We start from the raw sequence: 27,313 nt of genomic DNA on the forward strand, positions 1-27,313 counted from the left end.
TGAAACTTTCTTTTATACCTTTGTTAAGCCAGTGGTTAAGAATGGACTGTGATTGCTTTAACATTGACTGTCTGTGGATGACATGGTCGTCTTCTCATTCAATTGTTGTCTATAGCGATGGTCTCTATTCCCTCTAAACTAGGATTATTTTACTTTTTGCTTGTTAAATTTCTTATTTGGTGAAGTTTTGAGCCTTTCTACTATAATGTAAATTTAAAATGTTATCTCAAAAACTAAAAAAGAAAGAAAGGGTGGGAGGGAATATCATAATAGTCTTAGAATTATAGCTATGAATTATATTAAAGCTGTTAAAAGCTAAAAATTAACATGAAAAAATTTTGTTTTCTAGTCAAGCCTGAAAAAAAAATCTGTCAGTCTAGGTTAAATCACAAATTGTCACCTACCTCTGATCAGTAGCGTCACTGAAGTCAGGTGTACCACTTCAAAAACCCCATTCTCACTCTTCTGAACAACACAGGTGTAGGTGCCCTTGTCCGACAGGCGTAGTGCTAGGATCATGAGGGACAGGTTGTTGATGATGTCAGGGAAGGTCCGGTTCTTGTACTCAGGCCACACTGTTACTTGCTCAGAGATGATGCTCAGTACCATCTGTTGGTCCTTTTGCCAGTAAATCCTCATATTCACCAGTTCACTAACAGAAATGTTATAATCACAGGATAGTGCTGCCATCTCTTTCACTGACTTGGTCACTTGGCTAATACCTAAGAAGAGGGAAACAGAACTGGATTATTTATTTATTAAATATGAAACCCTTCACAAGCAGGAACCCAGTGTTGGCACCAACATAATTTTGAGTGCTTGGTTTTGTTTGTTAAGATTTCCTTTATATTTATTTGAAAAGCAGAGTTAGAGAGGGATAGAGAAAGAGAGAAAGAGAGTCTTCCATCTGCTGGCTCACTCCCTGTATGGTTGCAATGACTGGGGTAGTGTGATGACTGAAGCCAGGAACTTCTTCCAGGTGACCCATTTTTTTATAGAAGGGGCCTGAGCATTTGGACCACCTTTCACTACTTTTCCAATCTGTTTGCATAGAGCTGGATTGGAAGTGGAGCAGTCAGTTCTCAAGGCATCTCAGGCAACAGCTTTACTCACACAATGGAGCTTCATTTGTGAGTTTGCGTTTGAGAACTGTCCTGCTCTCTGCACTTGACAAGTAACTTCAATATCAATACCAGTGGCACTCTTGTAGAGTGCCAAGAACTTGAATCACATGACACACTCAGTCCCAGCAAGGAAGGCCGGGCTCAGCCTTTTGTGATCGGTTCTCACTGTCAGCAATGTCCTTCTCCCCTTCCCCCTACCCCCACGCCCCATTGCAGATGCAGTGTCATATTTAGCACATTTCTGGACTTCTGTAGTTGCTTCTGGTGTGTGTAATGGACTGGCACAAGATGCTGCAGCGCCTTCTGGCTTAAGTCCCAGTAGGCTGTGCTACACCTGGTGGAGGAATGGCAGGTTGGGTCAGCCTCCTTCAGGCTGGAGTTGCAGTGCTGTAGAGAGCAGGTTCACTGGTCCTGAAGTAATCAACTGTACTGAGCTGTGGGACTACCAGCCGAAACACATGGGAAACCAAGTCGCACACTCGCCAGCTCTCTAGAGTTTGTAATGAGAAGCTCATGGGGAAATGGGGAGGTGGAGGAGAGCAGTGGTGTGTCTCTCTCCCAGGGAAAAAAAGTTCAGGATTCACTAATTCTGTCACCGTGGCAACCTTTCAGGGCAGAACTACCTCAAATCACCAATCCAACAGACTTGTATTTATTTTAAAAATACTCTTTTTGGCCAAAGGAGCATTCCTTTTGGGGATAACTAGCACCCCATTTATTTTATTTACTTGAAAGAGAGAGAAAGAACGAAATCTTGCATCCACTGGTTCAGTCCCCCAAATTGCCACGACTGTCGAGCTTGGGCCAGGATGAAGTTAGGAGCCTAGAGGGCTGTTTGGATCTCCCATATGGATGCAGGGACCAAAGCACAGGGGCATCTGCTGCTGCTGCTTGCCCAGGTGCATTAGCAGGGACCTGGACTGCAAGTGCAATAGCTCATTGAGGACAGCAGTGTCAAAGGCAGCAGCTTCCTGTCAGTGTGCCTCTTTGGAGGCAGCCGGTAATGGCTCAATAATAGGGTCCTTGTCACCTAAGAGCTAGCCAAGACCGAGGCTCTTGGTTTCAGCCTGGCCCAGCCCCCGCAATTGCAGGAAGGAGCCACCAGTTGAGAGTTCGTTCACACTCTCTAAAATTAAGTAGACTTTTAAAATAAATCAAACACAAAACTGCTTTTAACCATGGCAGAGTTAAAGGAGAGATTTTGTACAGATTAAATGAGCTAAACACATTGCCCCATGTGACTCTGCTAATCCAGGTGCAGGAATAAAGTCTTCCTCTTTTATCTGATTCATCCTCTTCTTGCTTGACTTAGAATTTGAGCTTCTCAAGACTGGAGAAGAGTTCAAGGGTAACCACAAGGGTCCTCTGCCAATAGCTCTGCCCACTGGGCCCTGGACATGTTGATGTGGAAAAAACATGGGTTTTGTGGTGTTCAGTAACCTTCCCCCAGTTGCTGTGTGACCCTAGGCAGTTTGCTTAATTTCTGTGAACCCCACTCATCTGATCCGTTATTATGAGAAGTAAAGGATGTGAGTTATGGCAACCATACAATTTATTGCCAAGGCCCTCATCAAATATAAATTCTCTTTATCTCTGAGGGAGGGGAAATTTACTAACTTCTTAGGCTGTTTATTTCGTCTGTGGTTGGTTTGCCTTAGGAAACTTTGCTTTGAGTTGAAGTCTGTTTCCGTCTAGCTGCTCTCAGCCCTGTAAAACATTTCTTGTTCTTATTGCACAACAAGACCAATGGCAATCTGGGGATAGTGTGTCCTCTCTCTCATAACCCTCCTGTGGCTTCTTCCACCTGTACCCCTGTCCCTTATATGCTTATAGCCTGCACACCACACTGTGGTTGGTATACATTCCTGCGAGAGAACCAAGGCCACCAGCTATAACACCATAGTCCTCTACTGGGTGCTGAGCTTAGAGGAGAGGCTGACCTAAGTCTTGTGTGCACACAGATTAAAGTGCAAGGTAAAGCTTTAGCAGTCACCCTCCACCAATTAATTACAAGAACAACAAATAAATTACCATTTTTTTTTCCCTTCCCAGACATACCACGTAGTCCAACCCAACATCTCGCCAAATGAGGAAGCCCTTCCAGGGATGTTGCATACAAAGAATTTTCTGGAATCTTCACTCTCCCTACATCTCCATAGGATGGTCAACTTTGCCCTTCAGAAATATGGGGAAGCATTTGCTTGTGTCACTGTTGTAGATAGTCAGATACCAAGGACCAATGGTGGGATCCCACAGTGAGGGCAGAGCCCATGGATCCCATGAAAAGGCTGACTTTAACAAACGTAGATATAAGTGCCAACCTGGGTAACCCAGGGCAACCAGCCCAGGGTATGTGGAGGTCACAGATAGGGAAATGGAGGCCTTGAAGGGGCTACTCTAGTCATTTGATTCATGGGCCTGTTTCAGAGATGTGAAGCTAAGCCAAGGAAGGAAACTACTCAACTTGTGCGAGGCTGCTGGGTTTGTTTGTTTGTTTGTTTGTCCAGGGTAAGTAAGCAGATGCTGCCCCTCTAGCCAGTGCCACCGGGAGCTTTGGCTTGGGTAGACAGGGACCTCCTGGCTTCAGGGTACAATGATTCCCTACATCTCTAATCGCTCAGCCAGGGTCACACCACTGGACAAGTCTATGCTCCTGAGCTAGTCTAAGTGGTTTCTGTGTTCTGTCTCTAAATCTCTTTGCCACCTGCAGACTGCACATAGCAGTTATCCTACAGCCTGCATTTGTTCAGAGAGATCAATTCTATCCAGCCTTCATCAGTGCATCCTAGAAGTACCAACACTGTAGAGCACAAACCCCACCACCTCACTAGCCTCTGACGCTCACACATCAATTGCATCCGAACTCCTTAGCGCACTCTACTTTCTACATTTGGTGTCTTAAGGCATGCTCCCTCTTCCTCTTTATGCAAGGCCTAAAAGCTGCATTTCTTTGAGGCACTCTACCTACTCCATCCTGCACTGTCAGGGTCTGTCCTCCTTGCCTCCTATCCCAGAGCCACAGCAGGCCTCCTGGGAAAGCACATGCTTGTGGGGGTGGAGTCCCTATTTCCAGGTCCTCTGGAATCTTAGGAAGCAAGCTTGCAGTGGCTCTCACCCTCTGCATCACACATCCTCGGGCCTCGGTTACCCTGGAGGAGGCTCTGCCACAGCCTATAGAAGTTGATTTGGGGGTGGTATTTCCACAGCAACATGACATCACTCAGAATGACCCCAAGTGCCCCTTTGGGGGACTGCACACAAAAACATTGTCAGTCCCTGCTACAGGGTGTTGGGGTGTATAGCTGAAAAGGGGGAAGGACTGAAAGGGCAGGTGAAACTACAACAGCTTGCAAATCAAGCTGCAATCTGGGTATTCTTGGGGAAACAGAGAAAGCAAAATGATGTGAGGAAGACATGCAAATGGTGCGTTCGCTTTGACTTGGATTCCAGTTCCTGCTCTGCTGATTACCCTATTTCCCCATCTGTGAAGTGGGTATGATGCCCCCTTAGGGCCATTGGAAGATCCCATTCAAATTCAAATGATATTAAGAACAAAGCCCAGGTTTACTCTTAATAAAAACAATAATTTAAAAAAAAAAGCAGACAAGAGTGACTTTCATATTTTGGCTGGCAGCCTTGGCAGGCAGGGTGGATGGGTGTGGCGAGACAGTCAGAGGCTGTCAGGGCTCTTGACACCTGAGACCCTGAAGTCACACAGTGGCCAGGATTCCAGGGCAGCTCCTCGCTCTTAGGCCTGGAAGCCTCATCTCTCCAGGGCTCAGGACTTGTTTTTTCTTACCTTCCAGCATCAGTTAAACTCAGCAACATTCTATGAAAGTTGATCTTCCCAGACTGAGTGCGGTAGCCTAGCGGCTAAAGTCCTTGCCTTGCATGCACCAGGATACCATATGGGTGCCAGTTCTAATCCCGGTGGCCCCGCTTCCCATCCAGCTCCCTGCTTGTGGCCTGGGAAAACAGTTGAGGACGTCCGAAAGCCTTGGGACCCTGCACCTGTGTGTGAGAACTAGAAGAGGCTCTGGGCTCCTTCCTGGCTTTGTACTGGTGCAGCTCCAGTGGCCGCTTGAGGAGTGAATCAATGGATGGAAGATCTTCCTCTCTATCTCTCCTCCTCTCTATATATCTGACTTTCTAATAAAAATAAACTCTTAAAAGAGAGGTATAAAAAAAGTGTGAAGAGTTTCCATTTCTCTCTGCCTCTGTATTTCCCCAGCTCTTACCTTCTGGATTCTCTATCTCACTGGGGGGTCATGTCATTTGTATGGGACTCTGGTGTTGCTGGCCCAGAGAGACGCCAAGGCAGAGAGAAGCTCACTCTTCCTGGGCCCCCCAAGGAAGCAGGTCTTTCCCTGCAAACTGTTCCCACCCAAAAAAGAATCTAATATTTCGAACTCGCTCTGACATGTCGTGAATGAGCACAAAAGAAACCACAACTGAAAATGGAGCAATACCATTTCAGTGATGGTTCCTAAGGACTTTCTGGTCAGCTGTCTGGGGAGCAGCGTGGGTGGTCTGCTAAAGGTCATGGTGCACACTCCATGAGCGGCTTGCTTGTCCCATCTGAGGTCCCCATACAAGACATGGGTGCTGAGGAAGAACCAGACTTGAAAGAGGAACCAAAAACCTTCCGGGCAGTTTGGAAATTCCCACAGGGACCTGCTTCCATGCCCAGGGACTGTACCCTGTGTAGACAGTGATAAGAATGTGGTGGAGATGCTCCCGGAGGGGTTTATCTGCTTCCTGAAATATCAGCACTGTCCTTTGCAACCTTGGTGAACTTCTGATTTTGTCTTTACATTTTACCAATAGGCATTACAAACTCTGTTTAAGGATTTAAATGAAAAACTACACAAAAAACTTCTCCACAGGACCAGGAATTCAAGGAGCTCATGCCCTTGCCAGACACCTTCACGGCCCAGAGACCACTGCACTCAGGTCTGCTCCTGCATCCCGTTGTCAGAGACATTCTCTGACTTTGCAACAGATCAGCCTCGCCGCCCCCTTCTATCCTGCCGTGACTTAAGTCTCTTGCCTTGACGTATTTCTTTCTAGGCTTACATACAGCTGGTGCATACTTCCAGCCACATGTCACTCAGCGTCAAGGAAAATGCTGTAATGATTGCATGATTGGCAATCTTGTTATCATGTGCCCTCCTGGAGTGTTCGATGTTTACAACAAGTCACCCACTGCAGCCTATGCACACCTCAGTTATAAGCTGCAGCCTGCTGATCTTGGGATGCAGACCTGGACATCACATTACTTTACTAAATACAGCAGGCAACTGTAACTCAGTAAGATTTAAACATAGAAAACGTACAGAGTCCAGTGTTGTGGTGTAGCAAGTAAATCTACTGCCTGTGACACTGGCATCCCACACAGATGCCAATTTGAGTCCAGGCTGTTCTATTTCCCACTCATGTGCCTGGAAAAGCAGTGGCGTATGGCCAAGTGGAGGATGGTTTGGGCCCCTGCACCCATTTGGGAGTCCCTGATGGATCTCCTAGCTCCTGGCTTCTGCCTGTTCCATCTCTGGCTGAGGTAACCACTTGGGGAGTGAACCAGCAGGTAGTTTGCCTGGGTGCAGGGGTTCCAAAGCTCAGGACGTCTGCTGCTTTTCCTAGGCCACAATAATGGAGCTAGACTGGAAACAGAGCTGTTGGGACACAGATTAGTGCCCATGTAAGATGCAGGTGGTGGCTTAACCCCACCTTGGCACAATGCTGGCCCCTGATTTTAAAAATATGCAAATACACCCATTACTGTAGGCCTACCTAGGATCAGGATCATTGCCTCCCACCCTCACCTGTTGATCCCTTACAAAACCTTCAGGGATAATAATAAAAAGAGCTGCCATCGGTGATGACAACAGCTTCCTCTGATGCCTCCTGAAAGACCTGCTGGACTCGCCTGCAGACAATGTCCCAGTTTTCAGAAATATAATTCCAGTCTAGTGGGACCACCACTATATGTATTTAAGTCATTGACTGACATGGCTTTGTGTGGCTCATGACTGCATCTACATACATGAGTGTGTACAAGGACAGATGGAATGAAAAGATGACATGCAGGAGCCAGCAGTGTGATGTGGACATCAACGAGATGCCAGTATCCCAAATGAGTGCTGGTTTGATTACTGGGTCTTCCACTTTTGATCCAACTCCCTGCAGATGTGCCTGGGAAAGAAGACGATGGCTCAAGTCTGAGGTCCTGGCTTCTGCTTGGCTCAGTCCTGGCTATTGCAGGCATTTGAAGAATGACCCAGAGGAAGAAAGACCTCTCTTTGTGCATATGTCTTTCCCTCTCTCTGTGTAACTCTAATTACCAAATAAATACATAGTTTAAAAAAAAAGACATGCATTTCCATGAACTTTTAGAAGACTTCTTGTATATGATATGCTCATATAATTACGAGTGGGGGCACGAGCGTGGGGGCTATGTCTACTTTGTCCTCTACCATATCTGCAGTGTCAATAGGGCTGGGTCTCAGCAAATATTTCCTGAGTGAATGGCTAGCTACGAGACAGTGAAATTTGACTCCATCTGCTGAGGGTTAGAATCGTTCACAACTTTGAACAAGTCAGTTAACCTTTACCTCATGAACCACTTCTGCAAAACGAGTATACGATTATCTACCCCCTTTCACACAATTCACGCCGCGATCATGTAACAACAGACATAAAGGGTTGCACTAACCGCAAAAGGTGCACAGAGTTTTAATGGTCTCTTTCTGCATGCAGCAGCCTGCTTTGTTAAACCACACCAGGATGGAGCCAGTGTCATCATGGTGATTGGCTGCCCTACGGTGTCAGGGGCCCAGAGGTAGTCGTACAGGGGCAGAGGTTGTGAGAAGAGAGGGGAGAGATGGCAGAAAGGGAAGGCACTTCTGCTCACCGCTGGGTGAATACGTGACAACTGCCCTCTGAGGGACCCAGGGGCCACTTAGCAGCGTTAGTCTCTTACCCCATCTTTCTACCTTTTTCCTCTGAACACTGTGCATTCTCACCACTAACACATAGAGGAAAGGAAGCTATTTCGCAACCTGTGTAGCCACAATTCATTTTGGACATGTTTATTCACATCTCAAGAACCCAGTCTACCATGGAATATGACTCAGCTATAAGAATAAATGAAGCATTGTGCTAAGTCAAAGAAACCTGTAATGCCAGCATCCCATGTGGGTGCCGGTTCCAGTCCCAGCTGCTCTGTTTCTGATTCAGCTCCCTGCTAATGCAGCTAGGAAAGCAGCAGAAGATGGCTTAAGACTTTAGGCCCTGAACCCATGTGGGAGACCTGGAGGAGACCCCTGGGCTCCTGGAGGACCCCTGGACAAGCCCTGACTGCTACAGCCATTTGCAGAGTGAATCAGTGAACAGAAGGTCAAGTGATACACCACGTCCATTCTCACTGAGGACTTAATGTGCTTATGAGACACATGTTTACTCTGACTGTACAAGAAATACATGGTCCATTTAGAAAGAATAGCAAAGACAAGTGGCATAAAAGTCATTTGTGGCTCCCCTACCTGGAGACCTTATGGTAACTGGGTTGTGCACAGTCTTAGATGGAAGTGACCCTTTCAGACAATCCTAAGCTTCTAAATGAAGCGGCAACCACAGGGCCAGAGCCGCTGTGGGCAGGGGCTAGCCACACAGGGGCAAGTAGGTGCATGTGATGTCTGGCAGCTGGCAGTGGTTTTGCATCATTTGCACTTCCCTCCTCTGTTGTCCCAGCTCATTCACATGTATTCTGTGTATATGACTTCCCTCTTCTTTTCTTTAACCCCTATTTACATCCACACAATGCTCAGGGACTCCAACAGCCATTCCCAGGGTAACAATGGCAAAATCTCTCCCGCAGGGGTCCCCTTGGCTTGCAGCTTCTGATGGCAACACGGGACACTCTTGTGCAGGCAGGGCAGTTCTGTCCACAGGGGTGTGCTCTGGTCTTGCAGCTCTGCAGACCGAAAGGCCAATGACTTTCCTGCACCCTTGGCCTACTTTTCCTGTAGGAGGCTGTTCCTCTTGCTTCAGAGCTGAGGTGCCTTAAAGGAGAAGCTGCCCATGCTGGGCCCTCTGTCTTGTAGCCACTTGTTTCTGGGGTACAGAAATCAGGTGTTGTTGCCACCACCAACAGTGCATGCTAAACTGCTAGTGGGGGACAGCTGGCGGGGCTCACCTCATGCACGAGAGGGGTGGGTTACCTGCTTTGGGAATGGATAGCTGAGTAAGGGCTATTGTGTGGCTTTCTGACACAGAGTGGAACACGGGAGCCCAGTGGGATAGATCCCGTGCATTGAAGTAATGCCCTCCATGACCTCACTTACTTGCACTCCAATCACTCAATCTTTTTCCTCCAGAGCATGCACAATTGAAATCTTTGCTCTACTCTGCCCTAGCCTCCTGAAGGTGACGTCAAAGGAACTTTCCAATCTATCCACTTCTTTCTGGCTCTGTGTTCTGAAAGCTACTAACACAGCCTCCTGGTGGCTTTGGTGCAATCCCTGGGGATGCCCTACCAACCACTCTTTACACCTGGATAACACCCTTTCTCTAAAAATGTTGCTAGAGCTTCCCTCCCTACACCTTAGATGAATGGTCTGGCAGCAATGGCATCACCCGAATGCTTCCTGGAAGCGCAGACTTGCAAGCCTGCTCCCAGGATGACAGAAGCAAAAACAGCAGTTTCAAAAAAGTAGATGAACTCTATTTTAGGATGGTTTCAGGTTCACAGCAAAATGGAGTGGAAAGTCACTGAGAGGTCCCATACAATCCCTCCCCATACTCACAGCCTCCCCCACCATCAACATCACACACAACAGGGTACATGGATGCCAACCACGAGCCTATGCTGATGCAACATCATGATCACCCATAGTCCATGGCTTATGTTGCAGTTCACTTCTGTTCTTGCACATGCTACAAGTTCTGACAAATCTATAATGATTTATACTCCCTCGTAGTATAATGCAAAATAGTTTCACTTCTCTTAAAAAAAAACCCCTGTGCCAGAAATTGCATTTTTGCTCACACACAATGCAAGTGTGAATAGCATGGGTTGGGGGGTTACTCCTTTGCTTAAAACAGCCTGCTGACTGCCCCACCAGCTCCTCCTAGACCACCACAGTCTTCCCTGGGTCTTTGCTTGCTCCTAGGTTTCTGTATTTCCTGCAGGTGACTGAGCCTCACCCTGGCAGGGGAGGCAGAGCCACTTCTGACATCACTGACATCTTGCTTTCTAAGCTTAGGTTCCTGTTCTTCACACACTCTTTGAGTCATTCTTGGGTTACTTTTCTCCATCTTCCGAAGACTTTCAGTTCCATAAAGAGCAAGAGTCCTGTCCAATTAGCTCACAATTTGTTCCCAGTTCCAAGAAAAATGCCCTGTACATGGTAGAGCCTCGATGTTTGTTAAATCAGTAAAGGATTAAGCAAGGACTGAGCTCTTGGGTTGCATGCAGCCTTGGCCCTGTACCTTTGTCCAGGCTGCTGCCCTGCCCAGTCTCCCTGCCACCTACATGCTTCCACCAAGCCCCCTGCTGCCCCAACTCACCTTTATGTCAGCAAGAGCTGGGGCTTTTACAGCCAGGACCCAGCATTGCATTACTCTTTCTGTTATGAGGGATGGAGGAGTCTTCCAAAAATTTATAGAAAGTGAATACCATGAAAACCTATGCATGGATTTCAAAATAGCTTTGCACCAAAAACATTTTATTTTTAAAAATGTAATCTTCTGTAGCATCTCGACAGTACTCTTGTATGTGGGCTGTGTTTGCTTTTCCTAGCTAATCCAAGCAAGCATCTCTGGGGGTAAGAAGGCTGAGCAGCTCAGGTGCACCTGGAGCATGCGTACTATGTGTTCAGATATAAGAAGCCTCTGAGCGGGTTTGTTGGCTGATTAACAGCAGCCATGAAATCTGGATGAAACTGTTCAACAAGGGGTTTTTCCAAACTGCTTTCTTCATCTTCTTCCGTTTGCCTCCTATTATAATTAACCTAGGGCAATTGCTAAAGTTTTCCTTTCAGTTTTCCTTGTGTATTTTCCTGCTGTTCTCTCGCGCTCTCTGTTCATTACTCTGTCATCCCCTCCACTTCCTACACACCCTTGTCTCTGGGAAGCATGTATAAATTCCCTTCTATATATTTTAGACTCCCCAGAAGGGTCTCTTTTGGGAGTGTTTCCCTAAACTTCTTAGGAAAAAAAACTATAATTCTTGGAAATGCACTCTTACCATCAAATATATACAAAATCTGACATGAGAGTTCTGAAGCCTTAGCCATGGTTCTCTTGGCTATGCAACAGTATGAATCAGCAAATTTGAAAAACTCAGGACAAAACATTTGAAGCTACCACCATTATGCTCAAGCAACTTCTGGCTTCCAATTCCTCTTCTTGAAGTTCTCTCACCTGCTCCTGCCGCCCTACAAACACACCATAGATGCTCTAAGCAACACTTAAAGGAAACAGCTTCTGGGGCCCCTACAGCCACCTACACTGGGATCGAAAGCCCCTAGATGTAAAAAACATCATTTGTGGGACCCTATGAAGTAAATGAAAGCCTAACACTATAAAATGTCAGGTGCCAGACTTGACAAAGAACATCAGCCCCCAACGTGCAGGAACATGGAGGAAGAGAAAGACCCACCTTCCAGAAGATTATATTCTTCAACTACTCCCCTGACCTTCAAGTTGGAAAGATCATGATTGCTCAACTTTTGAAGGCAGAGCACTTGAGCTGAATTTTAGCACAGACATGTGGTTTGGGAACCAAACCCCTTAAGGCTCACATCCTTGGCACATTGCAAAGTGAGAATGAGCACCTGGTATTCACGGAAGTGGTCACAGCTCAAAAACAATCCTGAATTGGCTTTTGGATTTGTTTACTAAAGTCACAGAGCCCCACCTTTCCTTTAAGGTTTAGATTCTTGCCTTTACTTGCACGGCTAACTGCTCTCTGATCACAGGCAGGTCTCCTCCTCTTTGCACCACAGCTTGATCCCTACCTTGTGCTAGAAACAGCCCAGAAGGTCCCTTCCAGCTTATCAGATGGCAGAAGGGGGCAACACAGAGACGCCGTAGCAGTGTCTTAGTTTGAAGTTCCTGAAAGCCACTTACCTAAAGACAAATGTGAAAGACCAGCCAGCACTGAGAGCAGAAAGAGCTTGAGCTGTAGCCATCGGAGCAGTGGGGCTCCTGTCTTCTGCATGTGGCCCATTCCTCCAGGCGTGTGGGCCAAGGGATGAGAGCCAATAATTCAGTGAGACCTGGGAGCCTCCCAGCTCCCCAGATGGGGCTGAATGAGGCCTCAGGCCAGAAGGTACACGGCAGGCAGGGGGACAGAGACAGTTCAATTGCCCCCTTGTAGAAGTCTCCAGGCAGTGATGCTTGCAAAACACACCAGTGAGAGATTGGATAGTGTTCTTGGGTCTCCAAAAGTTGTGGATTTATTTTCACAACCTGGAAAAGAAAACAAAGAGGAAATCAGTATCACCCATCAAGGAAGGAAGGAAGGCTGCCTATTGGACTGTAAAACTCTCTCATTGTCTGTGTGTATGGAGTCTACAAGGTTATAGAGAGAGCTCCACCCAGGGTGCTGCCCGGAGGGAAAAGCAAAAGTTGCAGCTCTCTCAGATGACTTTATCCACCTTTTCTAAGAACTAACCACAGCTCTTCTGGGAGAGCACTTGCTCTTAGTAGGTGTGTCTGGCTTTCTTAGACACACAAATGGTACCTGCTGGCCAATTTAAAATTCTCTTCTGGACAACAGCAAATAAACGGAGCAACCAGCATGGCTGTTTTTATCTAAGTCATGAAGCAACTTTCTTAACATTATCACAAAAGAGTCTCAATTCTTAAACGTGTCTACTGAAACACCATAAAATATTCTAAAGGGGCAATGGATCCCAAGAAACAGAAAAATCTACTAGCAAAAAAGGAGAAACGAGGACAACACCTAGCCAGAGTTACTGCTGATCTTAGGTGTCACTATGTGAGGAAGATACTCCTCCACCTCGCCAAGTAAATATGTCAGAACTGAGAAATGAACATGCTCGCCGGATCCACTGCCACTCTCGGGCCACCGCCACTACAGCCCAGCATGTCGCCCACGGCTCACAGGAGCTTCAGGGCCAGCACTCCCCGAGCTGAAGTGCCAGCCACAGCAGATCCTTTTGTTGTCAGCCACCAGCTACTCAACCTGGGCTAGCCTGGAGAGACTTGATCCCCAGAATTTTGCTGGCTGGAAGAACTCGAAAGTTGGTCTTTGCTCCCACCTAAGAAATTTACAGAGTGGGCCACCCACCTTGTGATAATGCTTTTCCAAGTGTGCTGGGAATTGGGAGCTCCTATGGCAATAAGAGACCCTCCCTCCCTAGAGCCCTCTCCCCTCTAACCTTGAAGTCAACATAGAGGTAGGAGTGGTGGTATGTTTATTTAAAAGATCATGGGCTGCTGGTAATTAGTTCTACCAAGTTATTCCATAAGAAGAGAACACTTAACATACTCACTCGCTGAAGAAAAGTCCTTCTGCTCCTTCTGGGTTAAGAGCCAAAGGGCGAGGTTGTGTGTTTGAGATGTTCTTTTGTCGCCGTCCCGAAGGTTATGGCGAGCCTCTCTGCGTTTCTTAGAGTGATATATCAGAGAGATGGTATTTCCCCTCACAACTTCCTTTTACTGGGTAGAGATTCTGCCCTCAATGAGAAAGACTGAAGCTGGTGTTAAGGCAGGGCAGGGTGTCTGCTCTGGTCTGAAGTAGCTCCCTCTGCCGCACTGCTCTCTAAGTCACCTCCTTAGAGGGTGTGGCCTGGGCAAGGCACCCAATAGCCCTTTCTGCTCCCCATCTACTAGCCAACAAACAGGAAACATTGAGGACACTGGGCAGCTGGGGCTCGGCATAGGAACGAACATGCACCCAAGGATGGGGTGGAGGCAGCCATACGCTCTGCCTGGGCAGTGCTTTCAGGACTGGTGGCGTCTGCGCTGCTCTGTGGTTTTGTTTGAGCAACCAGAGGCTCTCGTTTTTAGTTACTGGTAGGCCATTACAAGAGGCCTTCCAGCTCACATGTATGGGACACTTTTTGAAGAGCACTCAGCTCACAAGATTACTGGTAGCTACACTCCCCACTCCTCAGGTCTGCTACCTGTGCTGGGTGGACAGGTGTATGGCTGCCATCGTAGCCATGGTGGAGTGAAGCGCAGGGGTACACGTTGATGGCACTAGGGAAATAGGGGGATAAAGAAGATCTGAGTCCCACCACCGCTTCTACTTCCCACCAGCTTTCCAGTGCCCATCTCTGTAGAATGTTGGAGCATCTGTGAGGGAGCAGCTGACCCAAGCTGGATTGCCGACTCTCAAGCGTGGCTAGAATCTGGCAGCCCCTTGCCTGGCATTGTACTGTTCAAGGTCAGCTTTAGACTCTGCCAGGAGCTTCTCTCTTGCCTTGGCAAGGGACACCTCTGGAAGTGCTTTACTGAGCCTTGTAGCAGTGCGGGGGGGGGGGGGGGGGGGCAGGGTTGTGGGTATGAATGCTGACGGAGGCTCAGAGTTAGTGGGTGATTGGGACAGCCTTTGGTCTCTCAGGTGGAGCATTCTGGGAGGATGAGGTTCCAGGAGGTCTTGGACAATGGAAGACCAATTGTTTTTCAGGGTCATCTCAGGGAGGCGTGATGGTATGCCTTTCTTTGTGTCCCTGTTTCTTTCTCCCATCCCACACCCGTGAAAGCAAGTTTCCAAAGAAATTACTTCACTCTTTGTTGCCAGCTTTGCTTTCTGGAGAGTGCAGGCTAAGATAGCAGGGAAACTTTTGACAAAGATGTAATTAATTTCCTCCTAAAGTATGTTTTTAGAAATGGAAAGGTGAGGGCCCAGAGTTGTGGCCTAGCAGCTAAAGTCCTCACCTTGAACGCGCCAGAATCCCATATGGGCGCTGGTTCTAGTCCTGGCAGTTCCACTTCCCATCCAGCTCCCTGCTTGTGGCCTGGGAAAGCAGTCAAGGATGGCCCAAAACCTTGGGACCCTGCACCCACATGGAAGACTTAGAAGAAACTCCTGGCTCCTGGCTGTGGATTGGCTCAGCTTTGGTCATTGTAGCCATTTGGGAATAAACCAGTGGTTGGAAGATCTTTCTTCCTATCTCTCCTTCTCTCGATAAATCTGCGTCTCTGACAATAAATAAATAAATCTTTAAAAAGAAAATCAATAAACTTTGCTGGAAAAACCCACAATCTCAGCTACTAATATTTATCAGTGTTACCAGGGCACTGAGACCCCATGACCTAACAGCCAATGGAGCAACATGACAGGATAAGGCTGCTGGGTGTGTGTCACAAAGGGGGGCCATCGTACAGGAAGAGAAGGAACTGGTAAAAGCTGTATGCATCTCATGCTTATGCGGAAGCTAGGATCAGGCCTATAATAAGGCAAATGCAAGCCCTCCCTAAAGGAACTATTTTTTAAGGCTACGCTAACACTGCCCCCTAAAATCCCTGGCTGAGTTGGAGATGAATCTTTGGTAGGGAATGAGTGGCAGTGTAGATTATGAAATCTGATAGGCTCATCGCTAGCATCACCCCTACTTGCACCCCATCTCGCATGCACTTCCTGACAGGGGATGCATTCATTTGGGTTCAGGCCAAACTGAGGAAGGTGCAGCCTTGGGAGAGATTATCACAGGAAAAGGGGCCCCTGACAGTTTCAAATAGAAATTCTGTTTCCAGATTTGCGGTCTCTTTTGTATTCTTTCCTGATGCTGAGTCAGCTGTGAGCAGACCATCACTCTTCTCCCCTTGGAAAGAGTGTTGCCTGGGTCTTGGATGCTGCGTGGGAGGCCTGTGCCCCTTTTGGAAACCTGGAGTTTGAGTTCTTGCTGTCGCTCCTGATTCGAGCTCCCCTTCCGTGCGGACCCTGGGAAGCAGCAGTGAGGACCCCTACTACTTAGGAGGGAGACAGGGATGGAGAGTCCAGCTCCTCTGCTGAGCTTGACTCAGCCTTGTGTCTCAAATGCAGAACTTAGAAAAAACAGTCTTCACTTTAAAAAACATGAAAGGAAAATCTTAGCTTTTACCCAACCTGAATCTAACTGTGGTATAACATTCTGGAGAGTGAGATGAGTTCTGCCTTATAAATAGGCATCATGCTTTCAAGTACAGGGAGCTCACACCTTAACAGAGGTTAAATTTAGTTTTTAGATTTTTTTTGAACATTTATTGATATGCTGGAAAAACTATGTTCATTGTGTTTTTTTTCCTGCCAATTTATATACTACTCAATAGTTTAAGAGTATTTTTTAATAACAATATAACAGCATGTTGGAAATGACAGCCTTTGTATATATTTAATGTAGGACCTAATTATGGAATTTGCAGTTTTCTGTTTGGGCAAAAATTTTGACGATCCCAAGGCACCCTCAAATTTTAAGAGCCTCAGAAAATCCTAGCCTATTTTGGAGAAAACACACATTAAAAAACTTGCAGCGTGGGCACTGTGGCACAATGAGGTGAACCCCTACCTGGGATGCCTGCATCATGTAAGAGAAGGCCCATCTGAGTCCTGCCTCTACCACTTCTGATCCAGCTTCCTGCTAACACGCTTGTGAGGAAGCTGATGATTCAAGTACATGGGTGCCTGCCATTCATGTGGGAGACCCAGATGAAGCTCCTGGCTCCTCTCTCTTCAGCCCGGCCCACCCTGGCTGTTGTAGACATTTAGAGAATAAAACAACAGATAGGAGATCTCCCTGTCTCTTGCTCTCTCTGTCATTCTTTCAAATAAATACATCTTTTTAAAGATATAAACTTTATGCAAATATATATAAATCTATATATAATGTATCTTTATTAAAGATATACAGTTGTATTAATTTGAAAAAGTGACAGAGAGAGAGAGACATCTATCTGCTGGTTTACTCTCCAAATGGCTGCAAAGGCCTAGAATGGAGTCAGGCCAAAGCCAGGAGGCAAAAGCTTCATTCGCATCTCAAACATGGGTACCAGGGGCCCAAGCACCTGGGCCATCTTTTACCACTTTTCCCAGGCTCATTAGCAGGGAGCTAAGTTGAAAGGGGAGCAGCTTGGGCTTGTGCCAGAGCTCATTTAGGATGTTGATGCTACAGGCAGAATCTAGACTTACTGTACCACAATGTTGACCCCATATAAATATTTTTAAACAGAATTTTAAAATGAATAATTTAGTCCCAGCATGATGGCTCAACTGGCTAAAATCTCCCCTGGCAAACCCCAGTATCCCATAGGCTGCTGGTTCAAGGTCCTAGCTGCTCCACTTCCCTTCCAGCTCCCTGCTTGCAGCCTGGGAAAGCCTTGGGATCCTGCACCTGCATGGGAGACCTGAAAGAAGCTCCTGGCTCCTGGCTTTGGATCAGCACAGTTCTGGCAGTGTGGCTATTTGGGGAGAGAAGCAGCACATGGAAGACCTCTCCTTCTGTCTCTCCTTCTCTCTGTAAGTCTGCCTTTCCAATAAAAATGACTAAAGCCTAAAAAAGCTAAATAATTAAAAAAGCAAAAACCCTTTTGTCAGTGGTACCCTGAGGTGGCTTTACTAGGGACTGAGGGACAGGGCACCGGGCAGGTACTCTATACACAGCTTTGCCTTCCTGATTGAACAATACAGAGACTTCCCTTCCATCTTGGGGACAGGTTTAATCTCTGTTTCCCTCAGATGAAAGCAGCAGTAAAAAGAAAAATAATGAAGATATGTTCCCATTTCCATAGGAAGAGGAGCATGACTCACAGGTCAAAGGTTTCTGGAAAGCGGATGGAGTTCGTGAGTGAGACAGAACATGGGAAGCCAAACCAACCACCTGTGTTCTCAGTGGACACAGTGAGTTCAAAACTTAAAAGTGCTTTGCTCAGAGGAGCAGGCCTGGGGTTCAAGAGCGGCAGAGCTACGGCCTCCGTCAACATCGCTGACTGGCTTTTAACCCACCCCGAGCTTTCCATTAATGAAAGAAAAAAGAAATGATTTCAAAATGTTTATGTGTGAGTTAAAATGACACATTTATGAGAGAATCTTTTGAAACTCCTGGAGTGAACAAACAAGTTATAAAACCCAGAAGCCATGTAGAAGACACAGAGAGTGAGTTTCATAGATATTACATATTTCTGAAGTGAAAGACACCGTCATGGAAATTAACGACAGACCAGACTGGGCATTTGAAACCGACCCTACAAGAAGAGTTACCGGAGGGTGCAAGCCTGGCACTGGTTGGGGGTATCTGGGGTACAGGACCTGGGGAGGCTGCCTCCATGGGGGACTCTCCCCTGTACTTTGCCCCAGCCACAACATGATCTGGGTACGAAAGTTAGTTCAATCTCAAGGCTCTTGACCTCGGAGCTGTTTCACATCCTCGTGCCACTGAGCCGAAGGCAAAGCTGCTGCCCTTCCCTGTGGAGTCCACAGGACAGGCAGGCCTGGAGGCTGGGGGTTTCGGTATTAGTGTCTGGAGAGCTCAGAGTCCAAGAGGCTGGACTGCCGAGATGCCGGGGAAAACCCCTTTCCCACCAGGGCTCACGGTTGCTCAGGAAACAAAAGTCACAACTGCATTGACAGAAATTTTCAGGGAACTTTGGCTTTTTGTTCTCTAGTGTGCTCTTCCCAGGCACCTTGGCGCTTCTTGGCAGTGAAGGAGTTTTCCGGCCACCGCTTCAAGGCGAAGACCCCTTGGCTAACACCAGCTGGTGGCTGGGCAGTGTGGCACAGGAGCCGCTGGCCAGTCCTCACCTGCTGCTGCCCCTGCTCTAGCTGAGCTGCCGTGGAGGACTGCAGTTGGGGTGGGGCACCGCCAGACCTGGGCCACAGGCGGCTGATGCTGGCGGAAACGTCAGAATGAGAGCTGTTGCCTCTTCCTTTGAAAGTGCCTCTCACCCTCCTTCTGGTTCTTTGAGACCAAAATCACCAAAAGGCTTTGAATGAAAGGGAAGTGGCCGTTCAGAGTCAACCCTCTTTCCCCACGGCCCACTGCCCACTCTGCCCCTGTGTGCCACCTGGGTGTGGTCCTGGTCTCTCTGCTGGCAGATTTTTAAACTTGAACAGAGAAAATGCTTTACTGAGGAGTAGACTGAGGAAAACACATTCTCCCATGTGAAAAAAGGGGGTGAAATAAAAGTGTTATCATCTCTGAAAGGTCATCACTGTTTAAGGGACCCCCGCTCCTACCCCAGAGAAGTTGCTTTGGGCTGTTTCAGCCGTGACACTGAAACTGAAGCAGCCACTGAGCATGCTTCACATTCACTTCCGTTGGCCCACAATGAGTTCAAGTGATGTACAGTGATGACAAGACAAAAACACAGCCAGCCAGGCGGCATTGCAGTGTTGCAGGAGACCCAGCCAGGGAGGCTGACCTGTCAGATATCATACGAGGTGTCCCAAGATGGCAGGTACCTGGCCGGGCTGGGAAACAATGAGAGGGACCAACACCGGAAACAGACAAGATGGTGGCAAATCCCCAAAAGGAAATGAAGCTCTTCAGGCCTGGAGGTTAGGGCGAGGCACTGCCAAAAAGAGAAGCTGACCGCGGCAGGGAGGGCTTCTCTGTCTCCCCGCGTCACGGGCTGGGAAGCGGAAATCTTGTTCAGTAACTTTCAACTTCTTCAAGGATGTTCCGATCACACCAGGGTCACTTACGTCAGAGTCTGAGCAGACTCCTGTCTGGTCTGGGTGAAAAGGGATAGGCAGCGTAATTAGCCAATTCACACTTTGCCTGAAGGAAGAACTGGGCAAGATCTTGGCAGGGAGTAAAGAGAAGAGAAAATATTTATTTCCACACACTTTCCACTGAGCCAAAAAGAAATGTACGTTCCTTTCCATCAAGATGCCAGCCACAGCCTAAAATAAACTCAGTCACCCTGTAGTCACCTGCACCTAATTCTTCTCTCTGTCTCCTTCAGATGGTTTGTATGGTGTGACTAACACTGTACCCCAGGAAGCTCTTCAGAAATATTCAGCTCTGATCAGCCTCAGACTGATCAAAAACAGGATATTCCATAAAAATGGAGAAAAAAAATCAAGATGAAATACCTTTCTCTTGCACCAAACCTGTGCCAGGAGGAGCCAGGAAGTCCTACTGGTGGAGGCTCCAGGCTTGAGCTCAGCCCAGCCCTGGCTGCTGCAGGCATTTGAAGGGAATGAACCAGCAGATGGCAGTTCCCTCTCTCTCCCCACCATACACTGCCTTTCAAATACAGTATTTTTTAAATACAGTATTTTTAATTTAAAAAGAAACATTGCACCCAGCTTCATACTAAATTTAGAGAAATGGAAGGTATCCAGAGAAAAGTAACAGACAATCTAAGGATGATGCTTAACTGAGCAATTTAGGGGCCAAAAGAAATGGCAGCTGAGTTGGCAAAGATGGTCTAGGGGTCCTGAGGTGGGGAGTGATGACCCTGCGGTACTTTGAGAAGGTTCTGCTTGTTGAGAGCTTGGGTTGGGTGCCAGTGCCACTTTACATCTGTGTGTGACCAAGCCCAAGAAAACCATCTTGAAGTGAAGCAACAGAAAGTCTGGAAGTATTTAAGGAGGGATTGTTTGGGGATGAACTTGGGAAGAGCAACTTTTCTTTTCTTTTCTTTTTTTCTTCTCTTCTCTTTTCTTTCTTTTCTTTCCTTTCTTTCTTTCTTTCTTTTTTTCTTTCTTCCTTTCTTCCTTTCTTCCTTCCTTCTTCCTTCCTTCCTTCCTTCCTTCCTTCCTTCCTTCCTTCCTTCTTCCTTTCTTTCCTTCCTTCCTTCCTTTCTTTCCTTCTTTCCTTCTTTCCTTCTTTCCTTCTCTCTTTTGTTTAAAGATTTATTTATTTCTACTGGAAAATCAGATATACAGTGAGAAGGGAAGGTAGAGGGGAAGATCTTCCATCCGTTGATTCACTCCTCTAGTGGCCACAATGGCTGGAGCTGCGCCAATACAAAGCCAGGAGCCCAGAGCCTCTTCCAGGTTTCCCGTGTGGGTGCAGGGTCCCAAGGCTTTGGGCTATCCTTAACTGTTTTCCCAGGCCACATATAGGGAACTGGATAGGAAGTGGGGCTGCCAGGATTAGAACTGGTGCACTTATGGCATCCTGGTGCATGCAAGGCAAGGACTTTAGTCGCTAGGCTACCGCACTCAGTCTGGGAAGATCAACTTTCATAGAATGTTGCTGAGTTTTACTGATGCTCTGAGCCCTGGAGAGCTGAGGCTTCCAGGCCTGAGAGCGAGGAGCTGCCCTGGAATCCTGGCCACTGTGTGACTTCAGGGTCTCAGGCGACAAGAGTCCTGACATCCACCCCCATCCACCCTGCCTGCCAAGTTATGAAAGTCACTCTTGTCTGTTTTCTATTTCGTTTTCCTTTCTCCCACGAAACACAGTGATGACTCGATGATGTGACAGTAGAAGAAACCAGGGCCATTCTTGATGCTTTCATAACCCAGGAAAATGTGGTCATGCAAGCCAGCTAGGACAAATGAAAGCTGAAGAGACACACGAATGTCACGAATTTGGGATTGACCAGCAGGCTGGACATTGCTGCCCCCACACACTCTGCCATCTGCCACTAAAATCAAGTGAGCAACCTCCCCCTCCTCTCTCTGTCTGCTTCTCCTTTCCCCTTCTCATCCTCCTTCTTGTGTATTTCTCTGAAAAGTGAACCAGACACTCGCCGTTTCTGTCTCACTTGCAATATAAAAATAATCTTTGACTGAAGGTCATAGTTTCCAAGTAAAAAGGGGTGGGCGGGGCACTTGATTCTGTTCATAAAATTAGAGTGCGTGCATATGGCTTGAACGGAAAGGGGGAACTTGACGTCACAAACTCGTTGCAGAAACGGCTGCCTTTTAAGCCCGTTCCTGCTACCATACAAATGTAGCTCACTATTTGAAGGGCCACCCAAGGGCCCAACGTACAACAGGACCCCACTGTGAAGTCCAGATTCTGATGCTGAACCTTAGCAGTGCTGTCAGATGGAGTCTCTGCTGAGCCTAGAACCAACTTCTCTAGGGATCTCAGGTAAAGTTCAGTATTCCAGCAGCCCCAGGCACCGTTGAGCAAGCTGCCTGAATGGGCTGCCACCGCAAAAAAACTGCTTTGGTCTTTCTCTAGTTGCACCCTCCCACTCCTATCAAGCTTTAGTTGTTCTTGCCACTGGGGGAAGTTTGAGGACCGAATGCCAGAGAGCCAGGGGAAAAGGGAGACAAAGGGATCGGGGGAGAAGGAATGATCTGGAAAGGAGAGAGCAACTAAGTATCCCTCCACTGGATGTTGTTTTCCTCTCTGTATTTCTTTCCACCCCTTGTCGAGGACTCTTGCAGAAGCAGAAGATGAGTGGTTGCATGTTGGTGAACCCAGGCTGACTCCAATGAAGAGGGGGCTGGTGGGGACAGGTTTCAGGAGCAGTGGGTATCTGCTCGCGGAGAGCCCTGTGGGCAGCCAAGTCCCCTAAGCATAAGTTCCCAGAGTTCATTGAAAACCCTAAACTTAGGACTCAGCTGATCAGCTGAGCTCCCCTTCCTGCCCAGGCTGACTCCAATGAAGAGGGGGCTGGTGGGGACAGGTTTCAGGAGCAGTGGGTGTCTGCTCGCAGAGAGCCCCATGGGCAGCCAAGTCCCCTAAGCTTAAGTTCCCAGAGTTCATTGAAAACCCGGAACTTAGGACTCAGCTGATCAGCTGAGCTCCCCTTCCTGCCGGGGAATACCAGCCAAGCTAAGGGAAAGGAACAGCAGAGGCCGTCGGCTGAGAAAGTCACCAAAGGAGATTTTCAAAACTGCTAGATATCCAGGTCTAAGCTTGAAAGGTTGGGAAGCCCTGACCTACAGCCAGGCATGTGATGGGGGAGGAGGGGCTGAGAAGGGGAGGAACGTGGCACGGACTTCCCCCTAGAACTCCTTCTGTTTTGGCTAGAAGAGTGGAACTTGCCCCTAGCTCTTCAGGCTGCGATGTGTATCTGCTTATCCTGTTGGTACCTCCTCCACCACAGTGTCTCCTGTTGTCAACTCCTGTTGTGTTAGACTCTACCTGTAGTCTCAGCTGCAGAGCACATCTGGGGCTTCTCTCTCTCTTTCTTTTAAAGGTTTATTTTATTTTTATTTGACCGGAACATTTACAGACAGAAGGAGGGACAAACAGAGAGAAAGATCTTCCATTCACTGGTTCACTTCCCCAGATGATCCTACATGGGTGCAGGGTCTCAAGGACTTGTGCTGTCTTCTACTGCTTTCCTAGGCCACAGGCAGAGAATTGGATCAGAAGTGGAGCAGCCAGGACACAATCTGGCAATCATATTGACGCTGCAAGGTGGCAGATTAGCGTGTTGAACCATTGTGCCCTGTTTAAATACTCTTTGCATATACACATCAAGCTGAAGTTTCAGGTTCTTTTGAGATCCAGGCAGTGTGAGTTAGTTTGCTTCAAAGGCAAATCGAGGAGTTCCCACCTTTCACAGAAGAACACGTTCTAAGTTTTTCCCATGTGGCAGGGTAGGGACTGGAAGGCTTCAGCGATGGTGGGTTCCAGGCCCGCCTTCTCTCTGGGTGACGAGTGCATCGTTGAGCAACTCTTTGTGGCCTCTAGAAAGTGGCGAGTTGTGCAAACTGTCCTCTGCCCCTCACGCTTGATGACATACTTGCCTTGTTTTTCCAAGTCGGTTCATCCCTGGTGTCTGCGTAGCCGGTTTCCCCGGATGTGCTGACCTCTTGGTCTTTCCTCATCTTCGCTACAATCTTGAACCTTAGAGATGGCACATTTGGGATGACTCAGAGAGGAAATGAGAACACTTATGAAACTGTCTCCTAGATCAGTGGCCAGGCCCAATTGGGAAAAATAACTCAGGGCCCAGCAACTGTGCCTTAGTCAAGGACCTAACATTACTGAAGTTGTGTCTTGGTTTTGACTTTTGCAGATTACTTCTGCATTCTGGCTGTGTGAGTCATTTTTTGCAGTTGTGGCAAATTGTGTCAGCCTTCCTGAGATTTTGTTAAAAACCAGTGCAGATACAGTTTTCTTTGGTTGCCTTTAGTGAATGAACACCACGAGCCAGTCTTTGTCTCTCTCATATTTGCCAGTCCTGGACACCAGCATGTCCCATTCAGCCTGATGCCATCTCACGTGCCCTGTGAAGTCTCCTCTGATATTCTGATTTTTACCTTCCTTCTCTAGCTGTGAGGATCACCTGGCAAAGTGCTGGAGGGCTGTAAACGTGTTCATGGCTAAGTGGGATGGATCTGCTTGGGATGCTGCTGATCAATCAATCTCACATGGGAGTTGCTCAAGGAAATCTTTCTTTGACAAATGAAAGAGACAGAAGGGAGGTTTAGTTTTCTAAAGAAGCTGCTGCCTGAGCAGCTCTCTGACCCTGCTTTCAGGATTTGGTGGTGGGGGGGTGGGGTGGGGGTGGAGGGGAGCAGGATGTAGCCAAGGAGCAGCAGGTGGCCTACGTACATGGTTAAACTCTGACTCAGACTGACCCTGAAGCCACTCTCATTGACTGATTGGTGCTCTGGCTTTCTCTTCATCTGGAATCTGCAAGGTCTAAGTCTTCCCAGAATATCCTCTGGGAAACAAGCTCTGGGAGGAAATTGTTTCAGATTTTTGGCCCTGGTTTTGTGTCCCTTTTTTGTTTTTTTCTGGTCTAAATCCCACCTTCTTGGCTGCAGATGCTGCACGATTTGCCACGGTTCTTCCCAGAAGCAGAGCCAATAGGAGAGTGACCCTTAGTAGCTAGAGTCAGCTAAGTATCCAAAATGTTTGAAAAAAATAGCTTCCATTCTGAACATGCTCTAACTTTTCCCATTATTTTCTAAATAATTCAGTGTAACAACTACTTAATTGCACTTATAATGCATCTGATATTAGAAGTAATCTGGAGGGCCTTGTGTGTGATGGCTCAATTGGCTAATCCTCTCCCTTCAAATGTCAGCATCCCATATGGGCACTGGTTCATGTTCTGGCAGCTCAATTCCCAGTCAACTTGCTTCTTAAGACCCAGAAAAGCAGTGTAGGATGATGCAGTTTGGGACCCTGCACTCACTTGGGAAACCCAGAAGATGTTCCTGGCTCCTAGTTTCGAATCAGCTCAGCTCTGGCCATTGCTGCCCTTTGGAGAGTGAGCCAGTAAATAAAGATCTTTGTCTCTCCTTTTCTCTGTAAGTCTGTCTTTCCAATAAAAAATGAATAAATCTTTTTAAAAAGTATTCTGGAGAGGATTTTAAGAAAATGGGATGATGTGGGTGGGTAATATACAAATACTCCCCCATTTTATGTAAGGGACTTGATCATCTACAGATTTTGATATCTCAGGGGCCTGGGAACCTTCTCTCATGGATACCCAAGGGACACAGGTCTGTATGAAAGTGAAGCGAGAGAGACTTAAGTTAGACATTGGTTTCCTCAGTTGTGGAGCAGGCTGGTGGGCAGGATGGGGGCCCTGGGAGGAGTTGATGGTGTTGCTGCAGTTCCTTCTTCGGCAGGGGTGGCCAGTCTATTTTCCATTAGGGCTCAGCTGATTGGGAGAGGTGCACCATGTTATAGAGGGCAATTTACTTTGCTCCAGGGCTGCTGATTTAAATGTTCATCTCCTCTAAAAAAAGATGCCTTTGCAGAAATATGTAGAATCATGTTTGAGCAAATGTGTGGTCACTGGGGCCTCACCAAGTTGGCACTTAAAATGAACCCTCACAATGCCCTTCAGGCCTTTGTAAGCAAGTGGATGGCTACAGTGGCTATGCTCTTTCCCCTCTGCCAGCTTCTCTATGGCTTCACACACACCTCCCCCCACCCTCAATTTTTTTCATTGTAACAAGTTTATACAGAGGTCCTATCCTGTAGTGTGTCTTTCTCTGAACCACAGTGTTAAGTTGTGTCTTCGTGGAAGGCTGGCATCCTATCATTTCCTATTAGCAGGCTGTCTTCCTCTGTCCCTTCCTCTCTCTCTCTCTTGCTCTCCTCATTTACTGTGCAGTCATGATATTACCAAATTGAAATTTAACAAAGAATTGTTTAATCACCGGTTGCCTCACTCACTGTGCTTCTGTCCCCTCTCCCAGGTTGGCCATGTTATTGCAGGAAAGCAGAAGAGGCAGACTCCCCATTTCTGTAACAAACTGGAAGGGATGTAATTACAGAAGCATCACCTTATCTGAACATCTGGAATTGATGAGTATAATCTTACTACAGGAATGGCAGCACAAATGTTTGTGACATAAACCTAAGTAGATTTTTTGGGGTATTTTATTAAAATGCAGCATATATACCAAAAAATGCAGCTAAGTATACAGTACAACACACTTTTTTCTCATCATATGATCACCCTCATAATCAGCAAATTTACCACGAGGCATTGTTACTGTCTTCCCTTGTCCATTTCTTCTGTTCTTTGTTTTTTTTTTTTAAGATTTATTTATTTATTTTTAAGATTTATTTATTCTTACTGGAAAGTCAGATATACAGAGAAGAGGAGAGACAGAGAGGAAGATCTTCCATCCCATGATTCACTCCCCAAGTGAGCACAACAGCCAATGCTGTGCTGATCCAAAGCCAGGAACCAGGAACCTCTTCCCGGTATCCCACACGGGTACAGGGTCCCAAAGCTTTGGGCCGTCCTCGACTGATTTCCCAGCCACAGGCAGGGAGCTGGATGGGAAGTGGAGCTGCCGGGATTAGAACCAGCGCCCACATGGGATCCCGGTGCATTCAAGGTGAGGACTTTAGCCGCTAGGCCACGACGCAGGGCCTTATTTCTTCTGTTCTTAAATATGTGAAACAAGAATGTATTGTCATTAACTATATCAAATGATCTGAAGGCCACACCATTTTTATCTTCTGTACGTTAGCAAACACAAATAAGAGAAAATATATGATTTTGGGGACACTGTCTAGCTTATTTCACTTAACATATTGATCTCTATTTGCATTGATGTTGATTCAAATGTTAGAATTTCTTTTATGGTTGAATAACATTCCAACATTTATATATATGCCACATTTTCTTTATCCAGTCATCAGTCAATGAATTCTGTATCTTAGCTATTGTGAATTAAGCTGCTACACACATGGGTGTATCCATCACTTTATTGATGTTTTCCTTTCTATTCAGAAACTTTTTACCTTGATGTAATCCCACTTGTCCAGTTTGGGTTTTATTTGGGTTTTATTGTCCCTGATTTCAGGGAGTGTTTTCCTATTTTTTTTTTGTAGTAATTT

At 47.0% G+C, this 27,313-nt stretch overlaps 1 protein-coding gene across 2 annotated transcripts; it reads right to left on the reverse strand.

The window, feature by feature from the left end:
- Positions 1-346: 346 nt before the first annotated feature.
- Positions 347-13,870, reverse strand: LOC121171327 (T-lymphocyte activation antigen CD80-like). 2 transcript variants are annotated; one of them, XM_041002983.1, is made up of 3 exons: positions 13,646-13,870; positions 12,255-12,596; positions 347-722 (listed from the first exon to the last, which is right to left on the reverse strand). In XM_041002983.1, exons 2-3 carry the CDS (start codon positions 12,352-12,354, stop codon positions 397-399), a joined length of 426 nt encoding a protein of 141 aa, XP_040858917.1. In that variant the 5' UTR covers positions 12,355-12,596; positions 13,646-13,870; the 3' UTR covers positions 347-396. The 2 variants fall into 2 exon arrangements, with proteins under 2 accessions (XP_040858917.1, XP_040858916.1); XM_041002982.1 differs by having other exon boundaries at positions 13,642-13,870.
- Positions 13,871-27,313: the final 13,443 nt, after the last annotated feature.

Source organism: Ochotona curzoniae, unplaced genomic scaffold (genome assembly GCF_017591425.1).
Source record: "Ochotona curzoniae isolate NIBS_2020 unplaced genomic scaffold, NIBS_Ocur_1.0 scaffold_2587, whole genome shotgun sequence".
NCBI classification, from domain to species: domain Eukaryota; kingdom Metazoa; phylum Chordata; class Mammalia; order Lagomorpha; family Ochotonidae; genus Ochotona; species Ochotona curzoniae.

What these genes read in the sequence shown, in the direction of transcription:
- LOC121171327 (XM_041002983.1), bottom strand. Translation starts at nt 12,354, where the DNA reads ATGGGCCACATGCAGAAGACAGGAGCCCCACTGCTCCGATGGCTACAG. An exon ending in TCTTTCACATTTGTCTTTAG is followed by an intron (nt 723 to 12,254) that starts GTAAGTGGCTTT and finishes CCCTCTTCTTAG; the next exon opens with GTATTAGCCAAGTGACCAAG.